This window comes from Ambystoma mexicanum, chromosome 9 (assembly GCF_040938575.1).
Source record: "Ambystoma mexicanum isolate Mex_15411 chromosome 9, UKY_AmexF1_1, whole genome shotgun sequence".
NCBI lineage: Eukaryota > Metazoa > Chordata > Amphibia > Caudata > Ambystomatidae > Ambystoma > Ambystoma mexicanum.
In genome coordinates, this window is record NC_090931.1 from 976,952,806 (window position 1) to 976,970,824 (window position 18,019).

The following is an 18,019-nucleotide window of genomic DNA, read 5'->3' on the forward strand; positions in this document are numbered from 1 at the left end:
TTGAAGACGATCAGAGGTCGGAACACGTGTCGGCGGTAGCAGTCAAGAATAGAATATGTTTTTGACACAAAAAATGATATGATATTTGTGTGAAGGGTTAATTTAAGAATAATTGCATAGCCTAGAAAGTGTTTTCATTATACTTGTAACGCTTACCTTATCTCTGCAGGAGCATAGGTTTGCCCTGGTGCTATGGGTACTGCTACTTACGTGCTGGAATGGTAAAACCTCTGCAGTAAAAAGAGAAAAGGACAAGGAGTGAATCTCCTGTGGGTCTGAACCTCTTACCCCTACCCACTCTGCTATGCTTTTCCCCTGTGCTCTGATTCACCCCCTTTCTCACCTGTGGGTTTTAGTGAGCAGGCTCTCCATCCTGCTGTCTAGTAGTTGGTGAGGCGACTGCATTTCTTGGCACTGTAGAATTGGACTTCCTTGCTGTGGAGTATGGAGAGGCCTTGACTTGGTAAGTATTTTGCAATTCGCTTTTGATGTGATACTGTGTCTTGTGCCTTGCTGTGGTCAAGAGTTGTCTTTGGTGCTGGGCTGCCTCTGTAGTGCTTAATTCTCTGCTTTTCCATTCTCTCCCTCTTGCAGGATGAAGAAAAGGCACATGTAGGTGATACGGGCATTTCGGAACACCCACAACGTCTTGGTCATAGAGGTTAGTCTGAGTGCGTAATTAGAAAGCGCACGGTGAAGCCAAATAACTCACGTGGCCTTTGGTGCTTTTGTTTTCTAGATGGCTGAGCGTTCTAAAACTCTTTGAAACGGAAAAGGTCCGTAGAAGTCTGTGGTACATATGCATACGTAGCCTTTTTTCAATGTGCGGTCTCTGATTTTGTAATTCTTAGAAGTCTGTACCTTGTCTTTCAGGTTGTCATTGTAGAAAAGGGCACCAAGTCAATGCGGCTGGTCTGAGGTGCGGAACTCTGAAGGAGCTCCCTGCTAGGAACTGCTGTGGAATCGGGTCAGGTATGTTGGTTCTGTTGTCTGTGGTTTCTCTGGTAACTTTGTGTCTTTTAACATGAATTCTCTCTTTACTTTTCAGGTCTATGAAACGGAGCGCCGGTAAGCGTTGTGCTGCTGTCAGCAGAAACAACACGAAGCACGTGCAAAGGTGTGGGCGGGGCTTAAATAGTCCACCACGCCCAACTACTGGTTCTCACATGTAGATCAGCCTGCAGCTCACAATGCTGCCATCTTAGTGGAACACCAAACCCCCTGTATCTCCTATGAGTCCCTCTAAGGTTCATTTGATGATAAGCATGAGGAATGCCTGGCACGCCAGGCCAGAACCCATCTAGCCCCCACATGGATACTCAAAGTAAACATGCTAGCCTGTGATACTAGTCCTAAACCATGGGCTTTTGTGGTGATCATGACCGCTTCTCACACCCCCCCACCCCTCATCCATTGCCCCTCCTAAGGGTGGACCTTTCCGGCCCTGGTTTAGTTGGATGGTGCTGGTGAAACCTTTTAACTAGCCGGGGAGCATGAATGCTGTTACTGAGTTCCCAAGTTCTGTCCTGTGGGCCATACCCTTTGCAATCCGCCAGGTAAAACAATTTCCTTCTGGCTATTTTGGAATCTAAAATTTCTTTTACTTCAAACTCTGGGTCACCCTCTATAATCACTGTGCCTAGAGATTCCTGCACTCTTGTTCCTGGACAGACAGGTTTCAATAATGAGACATGAAACACCAGGTGTATCCGCATATTGGGTGGAAGGGTTGACTTCATAGTAACTGGGTTGATGACTGCTTCAACGGGAAACTGGTCCAAAAATCTAGGCTCAAATTTTCTTGGCCCCTTAAGAGCGATGTGTCTGGAAGCTAACCACACCTTGTCCCCCACTTGGTATCTCGGAGCATCTCTACAGTGTTTGTCATCAAATTATGTCTGACTCTCTTTAGCAACAGCCAGAAGTGCCAAGGTCTCTTCTTTAGCTCAAGCAATATTTTCATCTAGATTTTGTACCACAGGCATCTCCAAAGACTCTGGCGGATTGAAAGCTGAGGTCCGTGGGTGGCAACCATTCAAGGTATAAAATTGAGTAAATCCTGTAGATGCACGCACTGAATTGTTATAAGCGTACTCAGCAATCCAGGGCAGCTCCACCCAAGCGTGATCCGTTTGATGGAGGAGAAATCTGAGATATTGTTCTAGGGTTTGGTTTGTCCGCTCTGTCTGGCCGCCAGTCTGCGGGTGATGACTGGTGAAAAAACGCACCTCCTATCTTTGCCATTTCACAGCATCTTTTCCAAAACCAGGATACAAAATGGCTGCCTCTATCCGACACTAGAGCTGACGGGCTCCCATTAAGTTGTACCACGTGTTTCAGGAAGAACAAAGCCAAGGCGAACGCTGACGGAATTCCTTTCAGAGCTACAAAGTGAGACATCTTGGATAACATGTCCACCACCACCAGAATCGTGTTGAAGCCGGAACAGGGTGGCAATTCTGTGATTGAATCCCTAGAGATGGTGTCCCATGGTACCGGTGGAACAGCTAGAGGTTGAAGAAACCCTGCAGGTTTTTGCTTAGGAGACTTATTCTGGGCACATATTCCGCAAGTCTGAACAAAAGCGATGATATCCTTATGCCCTGTAGGCCACCAGAACAACCGCTTGACTTTGGCTGTGGTTTTAGCGATTCCTGGATGACCCTGCAACAGCACACAGTGATAGTCTGCTTAGACCTGTTCTTGCAGGGCCTGTGTGGGCAGATATAAATGTCCTTGGAAATGCGGTAAATTATCTTGTATTGAACACCAGGTCCTTTAGTCCCCCAGACTTCCAACTCTGTGGCTGTCATACTGAGTTGAATCTTTGCCTTCAAATCTTCTAAGGTGGAGTCTGTAACACCAACAACTCCTAACAGTTTTTCTAAAGGAATGATGTTCACTGGATTTGGGGTAACATAGACCTCTTCATCTTCCCCTATGCGTGATAAGGCATTCACCTTGCAGTTGTGCGCCCCACGGTGGTAAGTGTTGGTCATATTCTGCAAAGAACAGAGCCCAACTGAGCTGCTGAGATGACTGTCCCTTCGCTGAGCGCAGATATTGCAGATTCCGATGGTCAGTAATGACAGTGATAGTGTGCCGAGCTCCTAACAGGTGATGTCTCCACTCCTTGAGTGCATTCTTGATGGCCAGTAACTCCTTATCAGTGATAGCATAATTTAAATCAACTGCAGAAAACTTCTTAGACCAAAAGGCCACTGGATGCAGCTGTCCTGTATCTAGATTCTTTTGGGACAGTACCGCTCCCATAGCAACATTAGAAGTATCGGTCTCCACCACAAATGGCAGATCAGGTCGTGGATGTTGTAACATTGGGGTCGTAGTGAACTTGCTCTTCAACGCCTGGAACGCCTCTTCAGCCTCGACTGTCCAGTTGAATTTTCTGTGCTTCCAAAGTAACGATGTGATAGGATGCACAAGTTGAGAAAAACCAGATACAAAACGGCGATTAAAATTGAGGAATCCCAGGAAACTTTGGACTCCTTTTACAGATGTGGGAGATGGCCAGGTAAGGACTGCTTCCACTTCCCTGTTATCCATCTGAATGCCCTGTGGTGACAGAACGAATACCGGGAACTCCACTTCCGTCACATGGAAAGAGCACTTGTCAAGCTTAACGTACAGTTGATGTTGCCGTAATTTAGTGAGAACAGCTCGAACATGATAAATGTGCTGTTGGACTGTGGCTGAGTAGATTACTATATCATCAATGTACACCACTGCGCACACATCTAACCACTCTCGTGGCACGTTGTTCATGAAATTCTGGAAGGCTGCAGGAGCGTTGCACAGTCCCAAAGGCATCACTTGATACTCGTACAGACCGTACGGGGTGCAGAAGGCGGTTTTCCACTCATCACCTTTCTTGACCAGCACAAGATGGTAGGCTCCCAGAATGTCTAACTTGGTAAATACTTTCGCATGCTTGACTTGGTCCAACAACACCGAAATGAGTGAAAACGGGGATCTGTTCTTTACAGTGATCTGATTGAGCGTGCAATAATCTATGCAAGTACAAAGGTCCCCTTCCTTCTTAGGCACGAAGAAGAAGGGAGGGGCCGCAGGCGATTTCGATGGTCGTATCAATCCATTAGCGAGGTACTGATCAAGGTATGCCTTCAAATGAGTGTTCTCCTGTTCCGTCAAGGCGGATATCCGACTGCACAGGGCTTGGGATCCAGGTATGAGATCGATCTGGCAATCGTATGGCCGATGCGGTGGTACAACCATGGCCTGTTCCTTCTCAAAAACGTCCTTGAAATCTCAATACTCCGAAGGCAGGATACCCACGACCCTAGTGCAGGGCCGACATTTTCGCACGGCCTGTACCAGGTTAACCGAGTCCTCTTCAACTCTATAACATGAGTTCTTGCACTCCTCTGCGAATGTCAAGCTCCTGGTGCGCCAATCAATGTGCGGGTTGTGTTCTTCTAACCATTGAATACCCAAAATAAGTTCGAACTGCGGGGCACTGATTAGGTCAAACAAAATCTTTTCTCGATGTCCATCCTGGCAAAGCAAAGTGCAATCCTCGGTGCACTGTATCACAGGTCCCGATACCAGCCGAGTGCCGTCTACAGCCATTACGTTCTCAGCCACTGGCTTAGGGCACGCTGCGATTCCAATTCTGCTTGCAAGTCCGTTATCCATGTAATTGCCTACCACACCGTTGTCCGTGTATGCTTCTAAAGCATGCGTTTTGGAGGGTTGATGGTGGCTAATCAGTATGACGGGGACAAGGAAATGAGAAATCGGAGATTCCTTCTTGCTCGACAAGCCAACCTCTCTGCTTGCCGGGCGGTGTAGTTTTCCACCTGATATTCTTTTTCTCCTTTATCTAAGGTACTGATTTTCTGGGTGGTTTTATGGGACAGTCGCAAAGGAAATGTCCCGCAGTGCCACAATAAAGGCATAACTGCTGCTGCATTCTTCTCGCTCTTTCCTCCTTTCAGATGGGACCCCGAATTCCCCCCAATTGCATAGGCTCAGGATGGGCCTCGGATGTATGACGGGCCAAGTTTTCTTTCGGGCAGACATAATACGACTGGTTCTCTGAGCGAGAATGATCCACCCGACAGTCTTGCAATCTGTGGTCCAATTGGATGGTCAAATCGATGTATTCTTCACATCCCGTGGGAGGATTCACTACCTGGGCCAGAATATCCTTCAGTTTGCCCTGCAGTCTGCGATAAAACAGCGTTGTTCATTTTTCTTCTGGCCAGTTAGTTTCTGCTACCAGCCGGTTAAAGGTGGCCACATTGGGCAGCACATTTTTACTGCCTTGTCGCAGGGACAATAACCATTGTCCAATACCTGTCCCCGAGTGTGACATGCAAATAGTTTCTCCATTTCTCACTGGAACCCAGGAAAATTGTGTAACAGAGAGTCATCCTTGTTGATGAGAGGAATGGACCTGTCCGCCGCATGTCCTCCCAAGTAGGATAGTACAAATGCCTCTTTAGACTGGTCTGATTGGAAAACCTGTGGTCTACACAGGAAATGTAAATGGCATTGGTTCATGAATACTGCGAAGTGCTTGGGATCCCCCATGAACCATTCTGGAGGTGCTAGCGCAATGTTCCGTGGTACAACCACCTGGACAGGGGCAACCGGCTGTGGAATCTGAGCTGGGGGAACCCCACCGGGAAGCAGAGCCTGACCTGTCTGCGCTTGGAGTAGGTGTCGGTCTAACTCGTCCGTGCAATCTATTTACTGCCAGTTCCCGGCGCAGGGAATTGGTTTCAGACCTGCTGCATGCACTTCTGCACATAGCTACCCCAGCAGCTGGGACAGGTTATCTATATCTGTGGTTTCCATTCTCTCTGGCAGAGTTGTTTTTAAGAAATGGCTTTGCGTTCTGTAACGCTTACCTTATCTCTGCAGGAGCATAGGTTTGCCCTAGCTCTATGGGTACTGCTACTACTGTGCTGGAATGGTAAACCCTCTGCAGTAAAAAGAGAAGGACAAGGAGTGAATCTCCTGTGGGTCAGAACCTCTTACCCCTACCAACTCTGCTATGCTTTTCCCCTGTACTCTGATTCACCCTCTTTCTCACTGGTGGGTTTTAGTGAGGAAGATCTCCGTCCTGCTGTCTAGCAGGGGCGCAAGTAGTTGGTGAGGCGACTGCAATTCTTGGCACTGTAGAGTTGGACTTCCTTGCTTTGTAATATGGAGAGGCATCGACTTGATAAGTATTTTGCAATTCGTTTTTTGATGTGATACTGTGTCTTGGGCCTCGTCTTTCAGGTTGTCGTTGTGGGAAAGGGCGCCAAGTCATTGCGGCTGGTCTGAGGTGCAGAACTCAGAAGGAGCTCCCCTGCTAGGAACTGCTGCGGAATAGAGTCCGGTACGTTGGTTCTATTGTCTGTGGTCTCTCTCTCTCTGGTAACTTTTAACATTAATTTTCTCTTTACTTTTAAGGTCTATGAAACAGAGCGCCGGTAGGCATTGTGCCGTTGTCGGCGGAAACAATGCGAAGCACAGGCGGGGCTTAAATAGTCCACCACACTCAACTACTGGTTCTCACATGTAGATCAGCGTGCGGCTCACAATGCCGCCATTTTAGGGGAACGCCAAACCCCATGTATCTCCTATGAGTCCCACTAAGGTTCATGTGCTGATAAGCATGAGGAATGCCTGGCACGCCAGGCCAGTACCCATCTAGCCCCCAGATGGTTACTCAAAGTAAACTTGCTATCCTGTGGTAATAGTCCCAAACCGTAGGCTTTTGTAGTGATCATGACAATACTTTAAACTTGGAGAGATTTAGGGGATAATCTCTACTTTCAAAGGTGTGAAGCTATCCAACCCTTTTGAGATTATACAACTTGCATATATATACATCAACACCAGAGCAACTCTGCTATCCGGTTTTCCCCTATTATACCCTTACCTAACGGATGTTAGGAATCAAGCCTATATAAGCTTCCGTTGGGTCAAAGTGAGATATTCTCAGTAATAAATTATTAATTTGTCCTGTAGATAATTCAAAAACATTTTTAATCCTTCAAAGGAGATATGTCATCTAATATGATTTACAATTTTATCAACACAATTTACCATTTGTAATGTAATCATATATGCAGTGTTTTGTGTTTAAAACAACAGTAAGTTATGGACTTCAATCACAATCAACAGGGTCCTTTTGTCAGTAGCAACTTATTTATCATTCCAACACTGAAGCTCCTGTCAGTTCTATACACTAATTTCCATATTTATCAAATTGGTTCAATATTCATAATACAATCATATATTTAATATTTTGAGGTCAATACATTAGTGGGTAATGGATTTCGAACAAAATTCACAGGATTCTAGTTCTTCTCATACTCGTGTTCTATATAACAATATAACGCTATTTGAAGTGTTAGACAAAATCTCTCAATGAAAAAGTTTAATGTACTGATACAAGCAGGCAGGTATAGGAAACGGCATAGTTCTAATTCCTCATTGAGACCTTTTGTATTTACTGTATCCATTTTGTCTATTCAAAATGCTTCTCTTTGGAGAAGTGTCTATGTTCCCTCCTCTGATGGGTTGTTTAAGAACTTCTAATATATCAAACCTTATTTGTGAGATATTATGCTTATGTTCCAGAAAATGTCTTCTATTGGCAATGTTAAATTACCCGTTTTAATATTGGACTTCTGTTCTGTCCAACGAGTCTTCACTTTCCAATTGGTCTTACTAATTTAGTACATTCCACATGGACATTTGATGGCATATATCATGTTCATTGAATCACAGGTACTGTAGTCATTAACCCATATCTTTTTATGTATGTGGATGTAAAGTCAATTCTCCTCTAATAATATTGCTGCAGTATTGAGAATTATAACATAGAAACGTTCCCCTCTTTTTCTGAAGCTTGGCTTTGCTGGATACATTTGACATATCGGCTTTGATCAGTAGATTCCTTAAATTCATTCCCTTTCTAAATGTATATTTGACAATATTACGAATTCTTGGACTTTGTTTAGAAAAGGTAGTTATGTATGTCAATGTAGGACTGGTCTGTGTACGTTTGCTGTCAAGAAGTTCCTCTATTGCTGAACCCTTATTCATGGCTTCATTTTGTGAAATTCTCACAAGTAATTGCCATTTGAATCTATTATGTTTATATTTGTTTTGCTTAAAAAGGTTGTGTTAAATGGAAAAATACTATTATAGACTATATGATTTTTGCTGATAAAAACTATTTGTTAAATTATTAGTAGTCCCTTACTTGGACACATATTTACAGAGTGCACGGGTTAGGGCCTTGGAAGGTTTTCAAAGGCAACTTCTATTTGTACAGTTTGCCTATACAACCGGGTACCAGTGATTGTTTACTTACCAGTGCACCTTATTAGAACCATTGAAATGTTCCAAGATGTATAAGGTCTGCTATATAAATGTTCCTATGGTAGTAGTGCTCTCACATACTGCAGGATGTTTGCTCTAGAATCATGACCTTACCATTTTCTGCTGTGTTATAGCTTGCAGCCTTTAGTATGATGGCTCAGTCACTTTTCTATTGTTGTGTCTACTCTAATGTCACAGGGATACCTTCTGGTTCCTTAAAACATGCTTTGTTCCCAAGGGTGATTTATAATTCTTCAGGACATCCATCCATCCATCCATCAATGCATCTCACAATGTAAAATTGAAAAACCAAAAGGAAAGAAAAACACACATTTCTGTAATTCAACACACTCCATAATGCAAATTAAAGAGGGTCATAGGACAGCTAGAAGGACTAACTACTCCAACACTGGTAATGTTCATGCTAGCTTGTAACACCCCATGATAAAGGGTGGTGTTCATATTGCAAAGCGCTGTTGTTCAATAAAAAGTGACAACCTCTAGTCCAACGTTGGTATACTTCACACTCGCCTGCAGTGCTGGCCTCTTGAGCACCAACCTTGCATTCCTTCTTGCATGTGTCCAAATCCTGTCTTCCTGGTTTTGGTTTTTGGGCTTCAGCAGACATGTCCTGTTGGTATACCAAGCCCACTTCAATGAGTGATGTAACGGGTGTACAGGGTAACCCTTGCAATGAATCTCAATTTCAAAATTCCTGTCTGTTTGAAGCAAGCTTTCTTACTTCCTTGATGCTCTTCAGATTAGCCTATACTGTATATTATGCTACAGTGATCTTGGGGGCGAAATATTATGTCAGAGGACCGTATTCCTGTATGTATCCATCTGAAATAGTTTGCTACAAAGATCTCCCTGTTCTTAGAATTCAGGAGGTCTAGCAATATTTGTTTCATGTTGTACTCTTAAATTGGAATTATATTTTTGATTCAGTGATTCATTGAAGGCTATTGAATCCATTTCTCCACCTCCCTCCCTAAATCAGAACATCAACTATGTACAAGCACTAGGACTATTCTCACCATATGTACTCTTGTCGTAGACCAATTGTTTTCCTCAATGGATAATATAAATGGATTGGCCAGGCTGGGTGTAAAAGCTGCACTCATTGCCAGGCCCTTTACTTGCAAATAAAGGAACCCTCTTTACAAAATGTTTTCTTTAGATCATTGTTCAGCAAATTAATCATTAATGTGGTAGGTAGCTGGTGTAGCAGTCTCTTATCAAACTTCTTTTCTGTTATGCTTCTGGATTGACCCTGAGGGTGACTAGCATACTGCAAAGTGGCAGGGGTGTCTCTTGAATTGTCTTCAAAGTTCTCAACAAAACGTATTTGAAGTTAGTTATGTTTTTCTTTCCTTGTCCCATGCAGCAATCTGTTTGTTTTTCTGCAAGTGTATGGATATATGTAGCCTCTTGTTGTACCCATTGGCATATGAGTTCAGACCTATACCAACATTTAATTTTATTGGCCTCTATTCGATTAATCTAGTATAATGTATTGCAAAGTTAAGTATGATGCAGCTTCTGCCATTTTAATGTCCCTTGGGCACATGGTTCTGCAAAGAAAGGTGTGCAAGGTTAGTGAGTAAAGGAAGGTGTGAATCTTGTGGTTTTGATGTGTGCAAGCCAGAAGTACCACATCCCTGCGTGGCATATGTAGGTAAAATGTTTATGGTGGTGACACTTCGTAGCTTTATATATTCAGAGTGGGGAACCGACGTTCCATCGCTTCTAGTTGTACTAAACAAGCCAGTAGTCTGGGAGACACATTCTGCAGAGAGTCTACTTGGAATTCTCCCTATGCATGCTATTAAAACTTTTTATGACAGTTTAAACACTAATGCTCATTTTGGTCTTGTAGTAATTCACATTAACCTAACCTGATCTGTGCCTAGCTCTGTCCTGCCGCTACTCTCTAGATGTTTTTGTTTGCAGTCTGGAGAATTGAAAACAGGCTGTTTGTTAAAGAAAGACAACATGGTCCTCTTTCTCTCTCAATTAGCCACCTCATTCACACCAGCTGTTCTACAACATACTAACACATATAGCTTAAACAGGGTTTACATCAGTTCACTAGATGGCAAAAGTCAAACAAGTAATGGATTGGAATGAGGCCATGAAATGTACAGTGTTAGTCACAGGCATATATTTGTGTTACATTATATAGCTCTGAAAATCATTCTAATGTATGTTCTTTGTTTCTTTACTCTTTCATTGTTATTTATATGTTTATCCCTAAAAGTATGTTTGTCTTTTTCTGCAGTCAGCAGTTATGTCCGCTGCTTTTGCAAAATTTCATCCCAATTTGGTTGTTGGTGGCACATATTCGGGTCAAATTGTTTTGTGGGACAATCGCAGCAATAAGAGAACCCCAGTGCAGAGGACTCCACTTTCAGCAGCTGCTCATACGGTAAGGGTCAGAAGAAATCATTAATTGATTTATAATGCCTACTAAAGTTACATATTTTAGACTACTTCAAATCAGCAGGTTCGTTGTCCAGGATTTCTCCAAGCTAATTAGAGAGAAATTATTTGCTTTCATAATTGATGGCTGGGAGGATAACTCGGGGCAACAGACTTGCTTGACAACAGGACGATGACATGCAAAATGGGTTTGATCTGCGGTCGAGCGCTGAGCAGCTGGAGAAGTCTTGCATGAAACACAATATAAATCGCCTATAATACTTGTAGCCCTAGCAAGGGGTTGAGTTTGTTATTTTTCTTTTAGTGATATTATGCCCTTTGTTAAACAAATACATGGTATCAATTGATAGAATGTTTTCTGGCTTGAAAATCTGTTTTTATTTTATAATGTATTTAGTTGCTAAAGAGTTGTTAGGACTCTGGTGTCCTGCTCACTTTCCTTCCGGGCTGCTTGCAAATGTCATGCACTGAAGTCAAATCCAGAAAACCACCTAAAGGATATGTTGACTCATTTAAGGCTTTTACTGGAAACTTAGTGTTCGGCATCTCCCGATGCATCTGTCCTATTAGTGTTTCACCAACCCGTACACCTTGTTACTTTCTTTCTGCATGTACCCATCTATGCTGTCTCCTATTGCAGTTATTTGGAAGTGACCTATTCACTTCTGCTTTTTTTTTCTTTGCACAAATGTTTTTGCTTCCTTGTTCCCTCCTTCTGACAAATGGCATACATGACCGGCCTCAAGAAATACAGCAGCCGGGCTTGATGCTTCTCTGCGGCTGTTCTGCACCAAGTCTTCATGGATTGCCTTGACGACGTTCCTTCTTGTAAGCGTCATTAGTACCATGATACTAAAAAGTTAATTAACGACTGATCTCAGTCTATGTCCAAGAATGTTATGGTATTGTAGGCAGCAGTTTTCTTTGCTGCAAGTTATAAGGCAGTGTACATAGGTAAAGGGGATCTGGTAGTGGCAAAGCACTGTGGCCAGCAATGCTCTGTAGTGACAGTATGAGGGTCATCCTGCCCACATATGCAAGTCCATACCTCTAGTATGAAAATGAAATGTCCAGATAACAAAAATAACAGGCTCTGTTCTACAAGATCACTTTATTCAGCCTGAGAAGACCACAAAGGTACTACAAATGAGTGCCCCTCTTTCAGAGGATTGAGACTGGGACACCACAAAGCTGGAGAGATGATGGCAAACCAGAAGCAGAGCAAGAGTCATGCAGGCATGAAAGGTTAGCCAATATGCACAGACAAGAAGCAACCAAGGCAGTGCCAGTCACAGTGAGCCCCCTAATAGGAGTACACAGAATGGTGTCAGGCTTTCCTACAGTTACAGCTGATCTCTGTTCTTGTGAACAGGTTCTTACTACAATGGCCCTCTGTTAGCTCATGGATTGGAGCAGCAGGAGAAAACTCATTGTTCTGTCCCCTATGACAAAACAAGGATTATACACACATGATATTAGCCAAAAACGTCCTCATCACATATGCCACCAGAGACAACTCTCAGCGAGGAACAAAAGAAAGGGGCGGAGCCCCCCTGCTGTTAAACCCAGCAACCAATCTGTGAACAAAAGAACTTCTATAAAGCATGTGTGAGAACAAGGCCAGTCCCCTGGCCTTGTCAAAACAAAAGGGGGGAAGGAGAGGACTGCCGCAAAGTAATCTTCAGTAAGTTTTAACAGAGAGGGGCCTGACCCCTACTTTAAACCTTTGTGCTTGTTTTTTTTGTTTTGTGTAGACCCTAGTCACCGGCCACACCTCTAAAATCAAATACAAGCTATCGTGGTTGATGGATGGAATATAGTAACTTGCCAGGCAGTTCAGGGTCCTAGAGGATGCCCCAAGGGGGGTGGAGGGGGCCTTGCACTGGGGGTTCAAAACCCTGTGGGTATTGTGGCAATTCCCTCCTCTAATGCGAACATTTCAATGGCCAAAGTGACTCTTCCCCGTGAATTTAGCTTTACTTTCTCCCGGGAGAGGTTTCTGATTAACATATACATTCCCCCGTACAAAGGTAGCTTTTCTGCTACGTTCAGGGAAATGGAGGCCATTTTAAATGACTTGAATTATGGGTGTCCGGTTCTGCTCTGTGCGGAATTTAATGCTAAAATTCCAATGTACTCCACCTCTGCCAAGGGTGAATGGTCTGTCATTGGGGGACCCACGCAGGGCTGGGGATCCTCTAGGGCCCGTCGATGGTGGAAGAGCTGAGCTTGTCTGTGTTCCTCTAATGGTTTCCATCTGGTTAATGGTGCCTGTCCATGTGATACCCTGCCTAATTTCAATCGGGTGGGAAATGGCAGGAATAGCATACTGGACTACGTGTTTGTTGATAACTTGGCCACCCTCGTTGTTGATGTATGTACATCAGTGCTTTGAGAGTGATCATTTCCCTCTCATGGTGCGCCTGAATTTACAAGCTTTGGTTCCCAGTTCTAGATCTACTGATCATCTAAGTGTTAACCCTAGCATAAATTATATTACTTGGAGAGACCGGAACATAGATAAAGCTTTCACGGTCGTGCGTGACACTTGAGTATTTGTATAATGACAGCCCCTGCGCCCCCCATGTTGCGCAGGGTGGGCATTGGTTTAAAGAACTCCCATCAGCATGCATATGATAAGGGAATCGGGAATAGAGGGAGTTTACTACGCGCCATAGCTACTTCAGAATTCTATCCGACTGAACATAGCTGTAAGGCGAAGGCTGTAAAACATAAATATCTTAAATGGTAGGGATTCCATCTCTAGAGACATTAATGGCGTACCTGAAATGGGTTGGATCTCACATATTCAGCAGATGTTTGGGGATTCCCTGGTAGACCTCTCCCTTCATAACATGCCGTGGGATAATTGGCACTTTCTGCATAGTCCCGATGATGTCTACAGGATTATTGGAGACAGTAATTCTTCTAGGGCTCCTGAACCGGACGGGATTTGTAGCACACTCGTCAAGTCAGATCCTGTAGTCTTGTCCCACATGCCTTACATCGGCTCTTTTGTTGTATTGAGGTCTTGCAGCAAGATAGTATAATTGTTCCCATTCTGAAAAAGGGCGACCATCATAATCTACCGCCTACTCACCATTTTGGATATCTCTGCAAAGATTTTTGCCTAGGTCCTCCTTAAAGAGCTTGAGGACTGGGCGTAATCTTCTAATATTATCCCTTATAATCAGACATGTTTCAGGAAGAATGAGAGCACTACCATAAACACTTTTTTAAAAAAACAACTTTATTTATACATTTAATATTACACATTGACAACAAAATGTAATACAATAACACAATGTTCAAAGAATACTTATGCAATTCCATCATATTAACTTTATCCATAAAGAACAATCAGGAATTGAAATTAAAATGAGAGAGAAAGGAAGAAAAGAAGAAAAAAATAAAATAGAGAAATAAAAATAAAATAAAAATAAAAAAAATAAAATAATAATTGTTAAACCTCTCCTAGACTACAATAGATAAGTATAGAGATCATTAAATGCTCCCCAAATCCTCTCATATTTGTCAAGTTGCTCCTTTGCTTTAAAGGACACCCTCTCTCTCTTGGATAGCAGGCACAAACCTTGCAACCAATCCTCAGTATTCGGAGAAGCATCACTTTTCCAAAATTTTAAAATTTGCTTTTTAGCCAGGAGAAGGGCTCTATATAACCAGAACATTTTGCTGTTAGACAATCCAATACCCAATGGAATCAAACCTAGCACACCAAGGAGAGGCTCGCTAGGTATAGGGAAGCCCAAGACTAATTCCATCCTCTGGAAAACACTATCCCAAAATATCTGTATTTTTCGACATAACCACAACAAATGGAGCGTGCTACTCACCTCTCTATTACAGTTCCAACAGGTGTTTACAGCACTCAACTTGCAAGATTTCATTCTCAACGGTGACCAGTATAGGTAGTGATTAATTCTTTGTTGTGTATACCTCAAATCCAAATCCACCTTACACTTAACAGGACCCGCACACACACGATTCCATTCAAAATCTGATAATGAATTATTCAAATCAGAGTCCTAATTTGCCCTACCACATTGTGGAACCACCTGGGACGCAGAAGGTGTAATAAGCTTATACAAGGTAGACGCAGATAAAGTTACCGACCTAGAAAGAAGGAAAATCGCTGGCGGTGCATGCATAGCAGCATTCAACGGCGAACATAATAAACCAAAAAGCTCCTTCAAAGCATACACTCTTGCTTTAACTACCATCAACCAACAGGCGTGGATGATTAGGAAACTCCTGGTCTATGTGGGATACATCGATTTCAGTGCGGCTTTCGGCACTGTGGATCATAATAGGCCGTGGGGAAAGTAGTTTAATCAGAACATCCCCACTGGCTTCTAAGGATGATTACTTACTTGCACTCACAAACTAGGGTCAAGATCAGATTAGATCAGCATGGTGGGACTACTTTATGGAATCCAACTTACAAAGGCCTTAAACAAGGCTGTATATCATCCCCCATGCTGTTCAATTTATACCTTTCTGATCTGGGTGTCGCACTTAACAATTCTTCTGCTGTTTCTCCTAAATTAGGCTCCACCCCCATACAGTGGTTAGGTTACGCGGATGATTTTGCCATCTTGGATCTTACTCCTGGAGGCTTGCAATCTACTTTGATTAAATTGAACGTGTATGCTGATGTCAACCTGCTTGTTATAAACATCACTAAAACCAGAATGATGGTGTTCAATCCAGTTGGCAAAAAAGACAAAAAAGGGGAGATAGGAGATAGAAGGGGGGGGGTTACACTTGGTGTGCTCATTTAAAATACCTGGGAATACACCTTGACTGCACAGCTTAAGGATATTATGTATTCCCGCGGTCTCTGCCTACTAACTGAAATGGCATCCCATGTAGGTGGCCACTGCCTGGACATAGTGATGTTTCGAGCGAAGAAAGTGGATCACCACGAGAACATCCCAGTTACATGGTCTGACCATATCGTGGTAAAGTTTGCTATCCCGATGAAACAGAAGCGACACAAAAAAACGACACATTGTAGCACTCAGCTTACAAGTAGTAAGAAGAAAATGGACGACATCATTAGTGAAGATCTAATTAAAGGTTTACTCCCATGTTCAGCTGACTTAAGTTGTTTTGAATTATATGTAAACCTTATGTCCTGTCTTCAAAAAAACTGTGATAGATTTGCTTCTAGAACTAGTACTAACAAACCCAGAAGCAGGAACAATCAGTGATATAACGAATCACTGAGGATGCAAAAAAAGGAGTATTGTCGAAAGGAGAAGCTGTGGCTAAAGACTAGATGCCATGTAGACCTTACAGAGGCAAAGACAGCACTAAAACATACAAGGAGGGTATTGCTGTAGCCAAAGCTGCATGCCTTCATAAACAGATAGACCTTGCTCAAAATAGACCACACAAACAATTTCACCTGCCCACCATGCACAATTCTGCACCTTATTCCTTCCCTGTTGCTGGCAAATGAGTTTAATGTTTTTTTACAGGTAAAATTGAACGGATTAGGAAAAATATTGATCAGGAATCATCATCGGTACAAAGTGCTAAACCCAGTATTAAGACGGTGGATAGAGAAAATCAGACTTTTCCTAGGTTCAGGAATAAGCCGACCGACTCGGAGACGGTTTGTACCCTCATGTCCAAGTTAAACCCCACCAACCATAACTATGATCCTAGCCCTGTTTATCTAGCGATAAGCCATGTGGCAGCACTTGGTGCACCTGTGTTAGCGGTTATAAATGCGCCTCTAACTCAGGATCTTTTCCCTATGCAGCTGAAAAAGTCCTTTTTTACACCCATATTAAAGAAAAAAACACTGGATCATAAGGTATTTTTGGGCCCAGACATGGGAGACCACCTACCAAGGCCAGGGACATTACCCCCGACTATCCTGGAGCTCTGGCTGACCTGCATTGCAGCTTGTCCTTCCGGGAAAGGTTGGGGACCCTGCCGGGGCTCCCTGGGACTGCCGCTGCACTTGGGGATGGTCAACCCACATGGAAGACAGCCACCCAAGGCCAGGGACATCACCCCGCCCATCCTGGAGCGCTGGCTGGGCTGTTGCAGAATTTCCCACTGAGGGAAGGGACCCTACCAGGGGCTCTCTGGCGCTGCCGCTGTGCTTGCGGATGGTACACCTACATGGTAAACGGATGCCCACAGCCGGGGACATCACCTCCAACCGTCCTGGAGTTCTTGATGGCTTGTGGTACAGCTTTTCCCCACCAGGGAGTCCCTGCAGTGTGCCAATACCTCCTGAAAGGGAAAAGCTGTAACACAGCCCAGCCAGAACTCCAGGACAGTTGGAGGTGATGTCCCCGGCCTTGGGCATCCATCTCCCATGTGGGTCTACTGTCTCCAATCACACAGGTAGTTCCAGGGAGCCCTGGCAGGGTCCCCATCTTTTCCCGGAGCTAAGGGCCTTTCTATCCTCAGAAGGGGCTTCAACTGGGCTGAGAGGAACACCAAACTCAGCACAACACCACCAGAGTCACCAGTTCCACCAAATAACCACCCATTGTCGATCTACAGACTGATGCCATGGCCCTGACAAGCCTAATTGGGAAAATCACTTGGGGCATCCAGTTAAGGGCCAAAGGTAGGACTGGTCCCCCACCCCGTTTAGGGGTGCCATTTTGCAACCTGAAGCTCCCTTTGCAGTCCTCTGTCTAGCTCCTTAACATCATCCTGTGATCCTGCATCTGCTGCTTTTACATTTAAAAGTGAACTGGCTTCCTGTTTACATCTGTCTCCTGCTAAATTACTTAAATGTTACTTTGGTAATTTTATTGATTTCTTTGGGGCGTCAGGCATCCAGAGCAAAGGGCAGACACAACTAAATGTTCTTGCAATTTTCTTCTTTCTTTTTAATTATTTCTTCCGTATTAGACCCTGGTTACCTCCAAGTATACCTATAAACATATAAAGCACACAATCAACATTCAAATCAAACTCCACAACAGCACTCCAGTTAAACAAGTAACTGCATACACCTGCATTCTGCCACTCTGCACCTAACGCACATAAAATGAATGAACTTTTAGCACACACTCCCCAGAGACACACTTCCTTACAAAAACATGGCTCAAACCCCACCACACACCCATTTTCCCTGACCTGCTTTCTGTGTCTTGTCTTGGGAGGAAAGCTCCGGGGCAAAGTGCTCGCCTTGGAAGCAAGACGACACAGAGCA

The 18,019-nt window shown here is 43.7% G+C and overlaps 1 protein-coding gene across 7 annotated transcripts in view; it reads left to right on the forward strand.

The window, feature by feature from the left end:
- The window catches only part of DYNC1I2 (dynein cytoplasmic 1 intermediate chain 2), a 1,097,199-nt gene that overhangs the window by 776,326 nt on the left and 302,854 nt on the right, over window positions 1-18,019 (forward strand). For all 7 annotated transcript variants that reach the window (XM_069616204.1, XM_069616201.1, XM_069616199.1 and 4 more), the window contains one exon: window positions 10,649-10,795. In XM_069616204.1, coding sequence (XP_069472305.1) covers window positions 10,649-10,795 — 147 coding nt within the window. The remainder of the gene's footprint in view (window positions 1-10,648; window positions 10,796-18,019) is intronic.